The sequence below is a fragment of the Lemur catta genome, chromosome 9 (genome assembly GCF_020740605.2).
Source record: "Lemur catta isolate mLemCat1 chromosome 9, mLemCat1.pri, whole genome shotgun sequence".
In the NCBI taxonomy this organism is placed as follows: domain Eukaryota; kingdom Metazoa; phylum Chordata; class Mammalia; order Primates; family Lemuridae; genus Lemur; species Lemur catta.
The window spans coordinates 31,977,245-31,990,319 of record NC_059136.1 but is presented as its reverse complement, the minus strand read 5'-3'; the positions used below and the strand labels follow the sequence as shown (position 1 = coordinate 31,990,319).

The window sequence follows — 13,075 nt, the reverse complement described above, 5'->3', positions numbered from 1 at the left end:
TTTTTCCCTCTGCATCATTTTGTGTCCCCAAAAAGTAATGGGGCAAATATAATGTGCTGGATGCTTAGGAGGGTACAGAGTTCTGCACCTGTATTTCTATCTGCACTCCAGTCTCTGAGGTTTCAACGTCCAACAATTATCACCTGCAGCCTCCCTAACCCCCTAGCAGTATTCCTTTTTAATGTCCCTAACTTTGTTCCTCCTCTCTTAGTCATAAACAAAATGAAGACACTTTTTCAACACTTGGCTTATAGTTAAAAAGATATTCCTCTCTACAATCTCAAACTCTTAGAATGAATACCAAAATTATCTCTAGATATTGACTCTTGCTTCGTTCTGCTATAATAATCCTAGTAGCTGATTCTTTTGAGTAGGTCCTTCCCGATTGGTTTCAGAAGTGCAACCCCACCCAAAGCCCAGCCACTTGCTCAACTGCTCAAAGACAAAGCCTTTCTCATCTTGTGAGGCTGCTAACTAGGCTTTGGAAAAGTCTGCATCTCATGCCTGCTATAATAGACTGGTTGGTGAAGGGACAAATATCATTAGGACCTTATAAAAATTTTTATATAATTATTTATACATTGATAGGTTGCAAAATGTCTCTCGTCCTTCTATATATCTCCCTCCTGCACTACTGAATTTCTGATATTTTTTTCATTTAAAAGCCTGCATGCAATTAACATATGCATGCAAGTTAGTATTAAAATACTATTTTAAATGAATTTTATTTATTGAGCACTTACCATGGGTCTGGGCCCACACTTTGTACTTTATTCTTCACAAATCTCTCTAAAAGCTAAATATCATTATTATCCTCAATGTAGCAAGAAAAAAATGAGGTGCAGAAGAGCAAATCACTTGGATATTTTATACAGTTAGTAAGTGGCAGAGATAGGATATGAACCCTAGTCTATCTGACTCTAAAACATGTGCTCTTTCCACATGTTCTGTTTGTTCATCTTTAGCTGATTCATTTGGTAATATCAGGAGCCCTAGAATCTACAAGAAAAGGACCAGGTCTTAAATTCAATGCATGATCCTTTTATACTACAGGAACATTTCCTAAAATACTAGCAGAAGCATCAACTGATGTCTGCATAAGGAATAAGAGACAGAGTCAGAAAAAAAGAAAGGAAAAGAAAAGAGACTCCGTTGCAATACTTGAACAACATGGTAGAATCTATATGTCTTAGTGGAGCATAAAATTTGGTCAACTTGTGCATTAGTATAGAATCCTGTTGCTCTTGTAAAACAAGACAGAAAGCACATTTAAGAGAACATCAATTTGAGAAAACGTAACCATCCATCAGTATTCAATGGTTGTGTCACTCACCAGAAAAACAATTCACACCTGCTCACACACTCTTTCTCTCACACAAACACACACACACACACACACACACACACACACAATCATTGTTACATCAGGCAGGTTTTCATTCTGTGTATGCATAGAACTAAGAATATATAACCATACCAAAACTGGATGATAGCTAAAATACTATTTTTAAACAAGGAATACAACAAAATGAGACATACAGGGAAAGAATTTGATTGCTTTTTGAGAAAAGCCCCATACCATACCTTGGGAAAATGTATGTGGCAGATAACTCTCCGGTATATTCTCTCTCCAACCCAGAAGAACCTGCATGAACACATGAGAGGGAAGTAGAAATTTAGCACACCTCACCAGCATGCATGACTGCGAACAGTGGAGCATGTAAGAGGGTGGGAAGAGCGGGTGCCCCAGCCTCTGCAGAAAGACTCCAACTAGAGTAGCTGCCCACTGCATCAGTCTAATACAACTTGTCACCAGGGCTCCACGGGAAGCAAGAAATAATCTAGGAGCTTCTATTTCCTGTCCCTTCACACACATAACGCTCCTTTAGAAGTTCCTTAGTGCAGGATGAGACAATAATAAATCATTAGCATCAAACTGAGCTCATGAAAAGAAGAAAGAAAACACCTTGTGTCGAGCTGGAGAAAACCCAAATCAATTATCCAATGTGTTGGTTATTGTAGCTTACTCAGTAGTCTAAGGAATTCAATCATCATCCCAGATTCTCCCTCATTAGTGCATTTTAAGACACTTCTACTGTAAAATAATGAGCAAAAGACATTAGTGGGGGAAAATAAGGTTTTGTTTTGTTTTATATATGACTTTCCAATGTATGAAGCCTGTGAGTAAGTATTCTTAATTATCAAAAAAAATCATCCATTCATGCATTCCATTTTAACCAAAGGCATGGCAACAGACTTCACTTGGGGAAAGTTACAGTTGATTAATATTCTAAACTCAAAAGCAGAATTTTATAATGTACAGTGATGCTATCAATACTTCTAATAGACAGGCTCTGTGAAACTTGATTCCATTACTGACAATATCTAGGACAAAGAAAGGAATGTAGACTTTCAGATTCAGTGGGTTGATTTGTAAGGAGAAAATTGTGGGTGTGTGAGGGAGGGTTAGAAATGGGGTTTGGGAAGAAAATAACAAGAGGAAGGAAGAAACTTGAAACCACTACCGTTTTAACAACGCCCTTATTTTCTGCAAGTAGCTATCAAAATCATTCAGCATTTTTTATAGACAAACAGTTTTGCATCTTAATAGTAGCTGATAAACAATCTCCTTTCACATTTATGCACAGGCGTCTAAAAAAAACCGGTAATTTTTTTTTCTACTAAAAGGAAAAATACCACATTTCTCTCAAGGAAAGAAATGAAGTCAAAATCATTGCCAAAGTGAACACTGGCATTTAAGAAGCACAAGCTACTGACAGATGGTTAATGGTCTGAGTATCAGCAAAATCAAAGCAAGGAAATTGCTAAAAGGAGTCTAATCGTTCAAAAGATAATTGCGTATAGCAGTTCTCCTACATTTACTTGCTACTGGTGTTGACATCAGTTGAGATATTCGGTACATCTTGGGAAGGCCGCTTGTTCAAACTTCACAGAGTCTCTGCAAAAGATGATAAAAAAAGGTGGACTATATATCAAAAATAGAAAAATTATGCCAAAACAGATGGCATCTACTAATTGCACTAGTCAGATTTGTCTACTGAAATAATACAGAGATAAAGAATTGAAGGCAGGAGACTAGACTGAAGACACAACTTCACTAAGGTTGCGTCTGCCTCCATGACTTTGTGTTACATTTTCCATGGTCTCATTTAGTGTACCTAAATAATCTTTTTATGAAAATAAGAACAACACTTTATTTGCAAAAGCTAGACTTACAAAGGTTGATTTGTAATCCAAATAAAATAATGAAAGTGAGTTATTTGATTAAAACATCTGAAAAATGACTGGTTCTAGAGCCCCCCAAACATTTTTTGTATTTCAATCAGTCAATGCAATTAATTTCCTTATCAAGTTTCAGACAGTGCTTGGAGATTTGTACCTGTTCTTTGCCCAACTGCTTGAACCATTGACAGGTAGTCACAGAGAATGCTTTTTTGTAGTTGTTATCAGCCTTTTACCAGCCTGAACATTCCTAAACAGCATAAACAGCATTGTACTAAAAATAGTTTACCACTGGCCAGATTTCAGAACTTGGTTCCCATGAACATATAATTTACTTTCTTAATTACAAATCAAACATGTATCAAAATGTGCAAATTATGTGAACTTTGATCCTTGACTTCTTATCAAATTGAACCACTTTCTGTTGACTATTGAATTTTGTGTATAGTATCATTATCGTAATAGCTTTATAAGGTAGGACTAAATTATTTTGTGATTCACCACCTCTATCCACATCTTGTACGATAATAACTAGTAATCGATTGTTTTTGTAGCTGTAATGCAATCAAACCAGGCTAATTCTATAGCTCCAGATTATTTCAATAAATTATAAACCAACCCTGCTAGAAAATTTAGAACCCGGTTTATAGAGACCTTTAAAGATGTCAGGAAGCTTTCTGGCATTCCTTGGAAGATGTCTAAATCAAAGCACACATTTATAGATTTCATTTGTTTAGGATATAAAATAATACTGTTTTCAATATATGTATATATTAGTATGTTACTTGTCCTTTTAATTTTCGATCAATATTCTATGAACATGCCCACCCCAAATTACTCTGTGTTAGTTTTTCCTAAGCATTAAGCTTAATTTTAAGTCAACAAATCCTGTGGCAGAAAGCAAGGTCTTACTGTTCCATATTACAAATGCTTGTAGCAGTCTACAGGCAGTACACTGACAGCTAATTGAAAATTAGAAACAGTGAGAAAAAAAAAAAACTTTAGTTACAGCTCTAAAACTTTTCAAGAAACAGACTCAAGCAGTTCCATTAAAGCAATACATCTGTTCTAAAACATATTTGCCTATACATGTTCCTTCCAAAGGGAGTTCCCAGTCTCTTCCAATTGACAAATGACAAAATAATAACTGAAATACAGAGCTTCTTGTGGTTGACAGCAGAGAAATCAAGGACTGAGCAGTTCTGAAGCTGAAAAACAAAATGTCAGAATGTCAACAGGTGCAGAAGTCTCTTAATAATGGGAATCCCACCTTCCCTTCTGGTAGATGGCTGCACACATTGCCATGTGCAGGCATTTGCAGAGAAGTTCTGTCTTCAGCAGTCTCTTGTTCTTTTGGCTGTTTCCTGGTACAGACGAGCATGTAGTTCCTGGGAAAGTCAGCCTTGCAACCCCTCTTGTTTTCTTTCAAAAACAGCCTGCGTAACCAGAGGCAGAGAAGCAGAATGAGGTCACACTTCCTGCTGGGCTCACATCAGTGGCATTTGCGCTGAGGAGCGTGGTGAAGATTTAAGATAGTCTCCTGGGCTAAGAGAAGTGAATGTACAGCCCATGAGTCAGGCCAGCTGGGGACACCATGGCCACTCGAGAGATGTTTTTCTGAACTAACTTGTCACCCCTATCTGCAAGAACATGAGAATAATTTTCAGCCAGGTGACATTTCTTGCTCATCATCTTCTGGCCACATTTGGTTATATTAAATAAGTTGTACATGGCAGTGCTCTTTGCCAAAATCATTTAAATTTATTGAGGATGATGCACTGATGCTATTAAATTCAGAATACCTTTAAATAGCAGGAGTCTGATCTTATGAAAATTTCTGTAGTGGCAAAATGTTGATCCACTGAAGGCAACTGAAGGTTGAGCTTTACAGAAAACTATAGATGGTATTTTGCATTTTATATTTATATTTTAGTAGAGCTGAAAGACTTGATACTATTCATGGTTCCCTACATATCTGTGCTATTCTAAGTGATAAAAGAAATATGAATTTCAGCAACACTGAGGTAGCTCTGAGTAGTGAAAAGAGCATGGGTTTTGGAGTCACACAGACTGAGATTCAAACTGTTAGCCATCCTGCATTGTGACCTCAGATTTGTGACTTTGAGTTGCAATTTTCTCAGTTATAAATGTAATAACATATACTTCACAGGATGGCTTGGAGAATTAAGTGAAATAAAAGAAATGAGAAAGAATTGAATCCTCAGCACAGACATGTAAGATGTAAGTCTTATTTGTTTTCAGTAAGTCAATTTCTCTTCTGAGGCACCAGTTGGCCAGGATGGCAGAAAAGTTAATCTCATCCTTTCTTGGGGTTCCCTTCTCCCCTGAGATTATACCGCATAGCAGGATCTTCTGTAAAACATATCCCAGGCGATAGAATCTATCAGGAGGGAGGCCAGTGTAATTTTAAGGTTTCCTGTCTCCTGAACTTCATGTCCTTGTCTAATCCCTTCCCCTTGAGTGTGGGCTGAAGCTAATGACCTGCTTCTTGTAAATAGGTGCTGGGTTGCCACTCTGTGATTAGGTTTCTGCTCTGCTGGACTCTCTTTATTACCTTCTTGGGTTGCCCACTTCGAGGAAGCCAGCTGCCACGGCGGAGAAGCCCACATGGCAAGGAACCAAGGGTTGTCTCAAAAGCCAGTAAGGACTGATGCCCTCGGTCCAGTAACCAGGAATCCAGCCAGGACCCACGTGTGTGAGCTTGAAAGTGGATGCTTCTCCAGTCGAGCCTTGAGATGATTCCAGCTCCAGCCAACACCTGATTGTAGCCTATGAAAGACCCAGAAACGGAGGACCCAGCTTAACTCTGCCCAGATTTCTGGCCCATATAAACTGGGAGGTAATAAATGGTGCTTCAAGCCACCAAGTTTTGAGATAATTTGTTGAACAGCAGTAAATAACTAATATATAGTCCTAACAAATGCTCTCTCCTGAGCCATCTGACCGCTGGTCAGTGGTTCTCTGCTGCTTTAGTGCCTCCCATAGAACAGACACATGTTGATTCAAGTCTGCCTCTGTGCACAACTGCCTGGACTTGTAGGATAGCCATTCTTTTCTACAGCTTGCTGGGAGTCTGCTGTCCTCTTTCTAGTAATTCACCACTCTCTCTGCTTCCTCTCTTCTTCCTGTTTCCCCTACTCCTTATTCCTCATCCTCCTCCTTCCAGCCATGGCTAATCTCTTCTAGATGACTGAGAAACTCCTTCTGACTTTTTAAAGACCCTCTGCTCTCTCTGTACCCACAAATCCACTTTCCCAAAGAGCTCACATCAGAAAGACTTTGGTCTATCTCTTTAAAGGTCTGACACATATTAGGACCTCATTATTAATGGTCATAATGATTCCTAACTCTATGGAGTTCTTACTATGTGCCAGGCACTTTTCTAAGCCCTTTCCATATATCAGTACATTAATCCTCATACCAACCCCTGGAGAGAGGCTCTATCATTACCCCCATTTTACAGATGAGGAAATCGGGGCACAGGGAGTTAAATATCTTGCCCAAGTCACAGAGCCAGTAAGCCATGAGTCATTAGAGTTGGGATTCCAACGCTGCCAGGACAGCTCCTGAGTTTGTATTTTTAACCTGTAAGTAGTAAATGATCATATCCAATGTGTTCAAGCATTTCCTATGATCCAGGCATTGCCCTAAACATTGTACATACAAGATCTTGTTTCAACCTCATATGGCCCTAGAAAATAAGCACAATTATTATTCATGTGCAGGACAGAGGTTTAGAGAGTTTACATAAATCTCTCAACATTGACAAGGGCCAGGGCTAGAATTCCAAGTCTGCGGCTCTGCCTCACTCTCCTCTCTTCACGTCCATTCGTCTCCTTGTTGTGTCTCAAACACTGAGCATGGGGCTACTTTGGGATCTTTGAGCTTAGTGTTCCCTCTGCCCCAGAATGTCCCGTAAAGACCACAGGACTTTCTTCTTCCATTGCCTTGCTGCTAACTAAATAGCCCTCCACACCACTCCCTATTCTGTATCTGCTTTACCCTTCCCCCTAGTGCTTTTCACCACGCCAGGCAATTTATTCTTCACAGTGATAAACATCCTCCTCAACTATAACATAAGCTTTAAAAGGGCAGCGAATATTGTCTCTTTTTCATTTCTACAGCCCCAGTATTAAGAACAGTGCTTCCCATATAATAGGTTATCACTAAATATTTGTAGAATCAACAAATAAATGAATTAAATCCAGGTGACTTGAGAGCCTTAATTCTGCATGTCATAAATGAGTGTTTCTAAAAGTGCGTTCCACAGAATGCTCAATTCTCTGCTATTATCAGAGGTTATGTGTGTTGGTGGAGAAGGACATGAGTGGTAAATTTAAGTACAAAAAGTCCTAGAAAACATAAGTCTCTTTAATGGAGGTCACTATGGAACCTTTTCAATGATATTGGGACTTACAACTGACTATGTGTAAGGAAAATGGTCTCAACATTTCCCAAAATTTTTTGCCCTGGGAACTTTTCAGTCACGTAACATCTCCTAAGACCAGTGATCCCAAGCTGAGTTTTGCAAACTTTAATGTGCTGTGAATCACATAGGACCTGGTAGGCGTAAGTAGGTCTGAGGTAGCATTTCTGACCTGCTCCTTGGGAAAGCTGACTGCTGGCCCATAGGATACTCTTTTGACAGGCAGGATGCTAAAGAACACATTCTGGGAAATGCTGACATAATTTGGCGAATTTGACAAATTCATTTAACAATACTATAAGCAATAAGCAAACACACCTACATGCTTGCTTCAATCCCTCATGCACTCAGGCTCTCCCTTCTACCCAAACTTCGTCCTCCTCTGGGACTTTGTGTCCCCTTGGACAGCATCCCTTCCACCCAATCGCTCATGCCAGAAAACTGGAGAAATCACGGTTACTCCCCATGTAACTCTCAAATGTGACACTCTTTCTGTCTCCACTGTCTCCTCTGGGGCTCCAGCTGCCACTTTCTCTTGCCTGGACTTCTGTACCAACACACTGTCACTTGGCCTCTCTCCAATACATCCACCAAGCCATGGCCAGAGCAATCTTTTCAGCGTGAATGTCTAATTATGTCTCTCCTCCGATTAAGTCCTTTGGTTGCCTGACCTTGCTCCTCTCTCACAGAAAGTTCACAACCCTCTTCATGGCCCACCAGGCCCACGGGGTCTGGTCCTGCCTATTTTCCGGCCTTGCCATTCCTTTCACTCGCCCCGTCCTTCTTTTAGAATTCCACCATATTGGCCTTCCTCTAGCTTCTCTAGCTTGCTCTACCTCAGACCCACAGCAGGCCCTTTGCTATTCCTTGGTCTCTTTATCTCTTTCCCTGGGAAGCCTCTCTGACCCTCCCAGAAAAAGTTATAGGTCTCATAGCTCTTTTCCTTCAGAGTATGCATCACAATTGCAGTTAATGAACCAAGTTTTGATCGATGTTGATCTTCCCTCCTATCCTGTGAGCTTTGGGAGAATGAGGACCATGCTTTTCTAGTTTGCTATTACAGTTTTTATGATTAGCATAGAGTCAGGTGCACAGTGGACACTTAATAATACATGAATAGGATTTTCTATCATCTCAGTCTGTCTGGGCTCTTTGCCACACATGGTACAGAACTTTATGGGGGCTAGAAGGGGATATATGGGCTAGAGCCTGGACAGGTTAATAATCTGGAAGGAGTTGGAGGCTAGCCATTTTATCACAACAATTATGCCTTAGTAAAAATCAACCTCCACATCTTAGTGGCTTATGGCAATAAACTTTTATTTTCCCACATGGTGGTTTGTAATATGTCAACATGCCAGAGCTGAACTCCATTCCCAGAATGTCTTTTCTTGTATGCTCCTGGTTGGGATGGGCCATAAGAGCAGTGTGTGCAAGATTTGGAAGGTAGAAGTAGACAGAACAGGAGCCTAGTTTGTTCCTGGAAGGTCCGTGTAGGTCAGACTTTGTTGCAGGTCATGCACATTTTCCCAGATCTGCTGGCTCACTGTATGGACTCAGTCCAAAGCTCCAGTCCCCAGGATTGCTTCCTTAAGCTTCACAAAACCTGGTTCAGGAGTGGGTCTGGCTCTGCAGCAAGAGCACCAGCTTCTCTGTAAAGCACCCCAGGCAATGAGGGTGGAGGCTCAGAGATAGGAAGAGGCCAGTGTGGCTCTCAATGATAGACAAGAGCGTGTTCTAGCTTCTTCTTTGTGGATTCCAGTTTTCCCTGCTCTCTCCTATTTCCTGCCCATCTTCTGATTCTAACCTACTGCCTGTGACTTCAGGTTCAGCACCCCTCCTAAGAAAAAGCCAAATTGAACTCTCCTATCAGTATCCACAGTTGTATTAAGGTTCAATCCCTGTCTTAAACAATTGCACATTCTATATCATTCTTCATGGTTCTGCTTCTCTGCTTGAATCTGACTAATACAACTTTTCCTGGGTTGGCTGCAAGTTGGCTGTAAGTTGGCTGTAACTTTGCTCCTTGTGCCATCATTCCAGAAGCCATGCTGGAGGATCAGGCCTTGTGAGGGATATCCTCTTCTTGGTGCAGAGGGAAAAGAACAAGAGAGCTGGCAGAGACACATATGGCTTTTCAAGCTTTTCAGGACTGGTATCTGAGATTTCCACTCATATTTCCTTGGTCAAAGCATATCGTGTGGCCAAGTTTGGGGAAGGGAAGTACATTCCCCTGAGAGAAAGCACTGCAAGTCACAGGACAATGGGTGGGAATGTATAGTAGATGCATACAGGGAGGAAAGGGAATAACTGGGAATGATTATGTAATCTACTACTGTCCTCCACATTGGTCACAAATATGTACATATCTCTCTTTTACTTTAAAAAGTACTGTATTCACTTTCTCTCCCCAGAGGATACCCCAAAATCCCATTCAATCATGACTTCACATCCAGGATCTCATAATAATCTCTACAGCAATGTGGTTCCTTCTAAAACATCCCACCCGCTATGCCCAACATTAGATACTTGAACAGAGACAGAATAATTTCTACCAAAACTGTCCCGTTCAGAAAGGAGTAATGGCAGATACCCAGCAGTGGCTATTGCATGGACATTCTAAAATGCAATGATCAGCTGTTACAAGAGCCCTGTATCCTGTGAGTAGGGAATGTTCTTTGATAATTCTGCTCCTCAGGTGTAGCAACTCAGGCAACTGTTTGTGGCTCTTGGCTCCACCCTTTGGAAAGTATTCCTTTTCCATCGCTCTCTTTGGCCACCTCTGAAGACTAGAGAATATGCCTTCCTTGGGAGCTGTGCGATTTTCTCAACTTACTTTCCATTTGTAGAACCTGGAAAATGGAAAGACACTTTGAAACCTTGAATCATCATAATGTCTTTGATACCAAGCTGGTGCATCTTTGGCTGTACATTCTATCAAGAACATAGCAAACAACTCTTTGGCTATTTGATTCTAATCAGCAATCTGTGCCAATATCCATACCTACAATTCTTTCAATACATGTCTACCTTCTGTTTTTAATTTATGGTGCCTTGAACTTATCAGACTGAGACTTATCCCATTGCTTAGGTATCTGTCATGTGTCATGTGAATAATTCATGGGTGCTGTTTTTGAGAAATTTCAAACTGTTTGGCTTTATGAGAAGTAGGTTATGTTGGCAATATGAGCAGTGATCAGACTGTGAGGTCAGAGTGCCACTAAGGGGTTGTCTTGCCTGTAGGTAATATAGGGATAGTGATGGGGATTATATATACAAATATTTGGAGAACATAAGAATAATTTAGTTGTGAATGATAAATATGTGAGGATTAATTTAGATTTATTTAAATTGGATCACTCTGATTCCCTTCTAGTAACACTGTTGTATCTCATGTCCAGATAGTGATAGAAGAATGAAATCTCTGATGGTTTCTTCAGATCCGTAGAGTCCACAATTACTACATAGTTAAATTCACTGCAGTACTTTCATTATTTGCGTTTAGATTTGATTTTCTTGTAATTAATGTTCTCAAACTTCCTTTGTTGCTAGTGTGTCTTTATCGGATTTATACAGTATTTCTTGTAACTAGAATTCCTGTCTCTCAAAAATGCTATAGATAATATCCCTACTGTTCAGGGTTCATAATTGAATTGCAGTAATTTTTTTTTAAGAGAGAGAGAGTGGGGCAAGGAGAGAGAGACAGAGACTGAGGGAGACAGACTAAAGAATGGGGGGAGGGAAGTGGGGTGTTGAGAGAGACTGATTAACTAGTGGAAACCCTGTAATAAAGCCTTAACAAAAGCTTACATTCTGAGTGGCAAGAACAGTGTTTTATTCATTTCTGTAATCTCCAGCAGCAAACACAGGGCTTGATGAAAAGTAAGTCCTCAGAAAATGTGTGTTTTCACAGAACTGTAGAGAATAAAACTTGGACTGCTCTCAGAGATTACAATGTCTAGATATATGGGTCTCTAAAAAGGGTGACAAAGGAATACTAGGAAACACCTGGCATTTGAATATCAATTATAGTTTGCAAAATATGTAAGGCTTGTTCTACCTAATTTTAATCCTCATTACAACTCTGAAAAGTAGGTTTAAAATTTCCATTTACATGTGAGGAAAGGTAAATCAGAGAAGTATCTAGTCCCCAAACATACCAGTAATGTGTCAGGTCTAACATATAATTCCTGGTCTTATTCCAAATCCCTTGTTCTTATATGGTTTAATATTTTAAGTTGCTATTTTTTAAAAAGACTAATAGCAAGAAGCAAGTTAATGGATTGATTTCTTTCAAATTTACAGTCTCCTATGATCTTCTAGATACTTACTGTTCTCAAAAAAAAAAAAGGGAAAAAAATAAAGAAAACCAAAGGTTATTTACCCCCATCCTGATAAAACTGGCTGTGTTTAATGTTTTGTAAAATACAAAAGAGGAAGTAATCCAATATCTGACCACAAGGTTGTGTTACCTCAATATCTTTGCTAAGGCAAACCATGGGCTGTGGCAATACTTGTGCTGACAAATTCTCTGCCCCTGCCCTGCCTCTGCCCACCTCCCTCCGCTTGCACAGAGGAGGAACTATTTCATTTGAATGTCCAGCAGTTACCTTGGAGATGTGGGTATTGTTTTCTGCTCCTGGCCATGAGGACAGACATTTAGACAAATTGCAAGTGACCAAGTTAGAGCACAGATGTTGATCTTGCGGTTCCTCCATAGCAACCATGACTTACACTATCAAAATTACCCGTTTGTGTGTTGGTCTACTTGGCTACACTGTTAAGTGACTTAAGGTCAGGAATTAAGCTTCTTCATCTTTATGCTCCTTGAACCTAGCACTGTACTTGGCACATTGCCGAAGTTCACTAAATGCATGTGGGAAAGAAATGGAAGTAGAACAATACTTTTTATTTGTAAGCACGTGAATCAAAACTACAAAGAACTATAAAGCAATAATTATGGAGTCTGTATAGAACTCTTATCTGACCCTTACTCACCCTTCAAAGCATATTTCGAATGTCGCTTCCTCTACACAGTCTTCTGTGATTTGTCAAGTCTGAAGGAACATATTCCTATAGTATCACTATTTCAAACTGAGGCATATTGTGTTTCTTATTGTGTTTGGTTGTTTCTGTACCCATTTCCCCATCATGGCAAGTCACCTTAGGATGGGTACCTAGTTTTATTTTTCTTTCGGTCCCTCACTCTTTATCAGGGGTCCCCAACCTATGGTGAGTTATATAATTATTTCATTTTATATTGAAATGTAATAATAATAGAAATAACGTGCACAATAAATATAATGTGCTTGAATCATCCTGAAAACATCCCCCTCTCCCCTATGCCCTGCCCCCAGTCCGTGGAAAAATTGTCTTCCATAAAAA

At 39.8% G+C, this 13,075-nt stretch overlaps 1 protein-coding gene across 3 annotated transcripts in view; it reads right to left on the bottom strand.

Moving 5' to 3' along the window:
- The window catches only part of TMEM71 (transmembrane protein 71), a 38,123-nt gene extending 33,457 nt beyond the window's left edge, over positions 1 to 4,666 (bottom strand). For 2 of the 3 annotated variants that reach the window (XM_045560873.1, XM_045560875.1), the window contains exons 1-3: positions 4,514 to 4,647; positions 2,878 to 2,959; positions 1,585 to 1,645 (exon numbers count right to left, since the gene is read on the bottom strand). In XM_045560873.1, coding sequence (XP_045416829.1) covers positions 1,585 to 1,645; positions 2,878 to 2,923 — 107 coding nt within the window. In that variant the 5' untranslated portion in view covers positions 2,924 to 2,959; positions 4,514 to 4,647. Of the gene's footprint in view, positions 1 to 1,584; positions 1,646 to 2,877; positions 2,960 to 4,513 lie in introns of all 3 variants that reach the window. The other variant, XM_045560874.1, reaches the window with a different exon arrangement.
- Between the last annotated feature and the right edge of the window lie 8,409 nt (positions 4,667 to 13,075).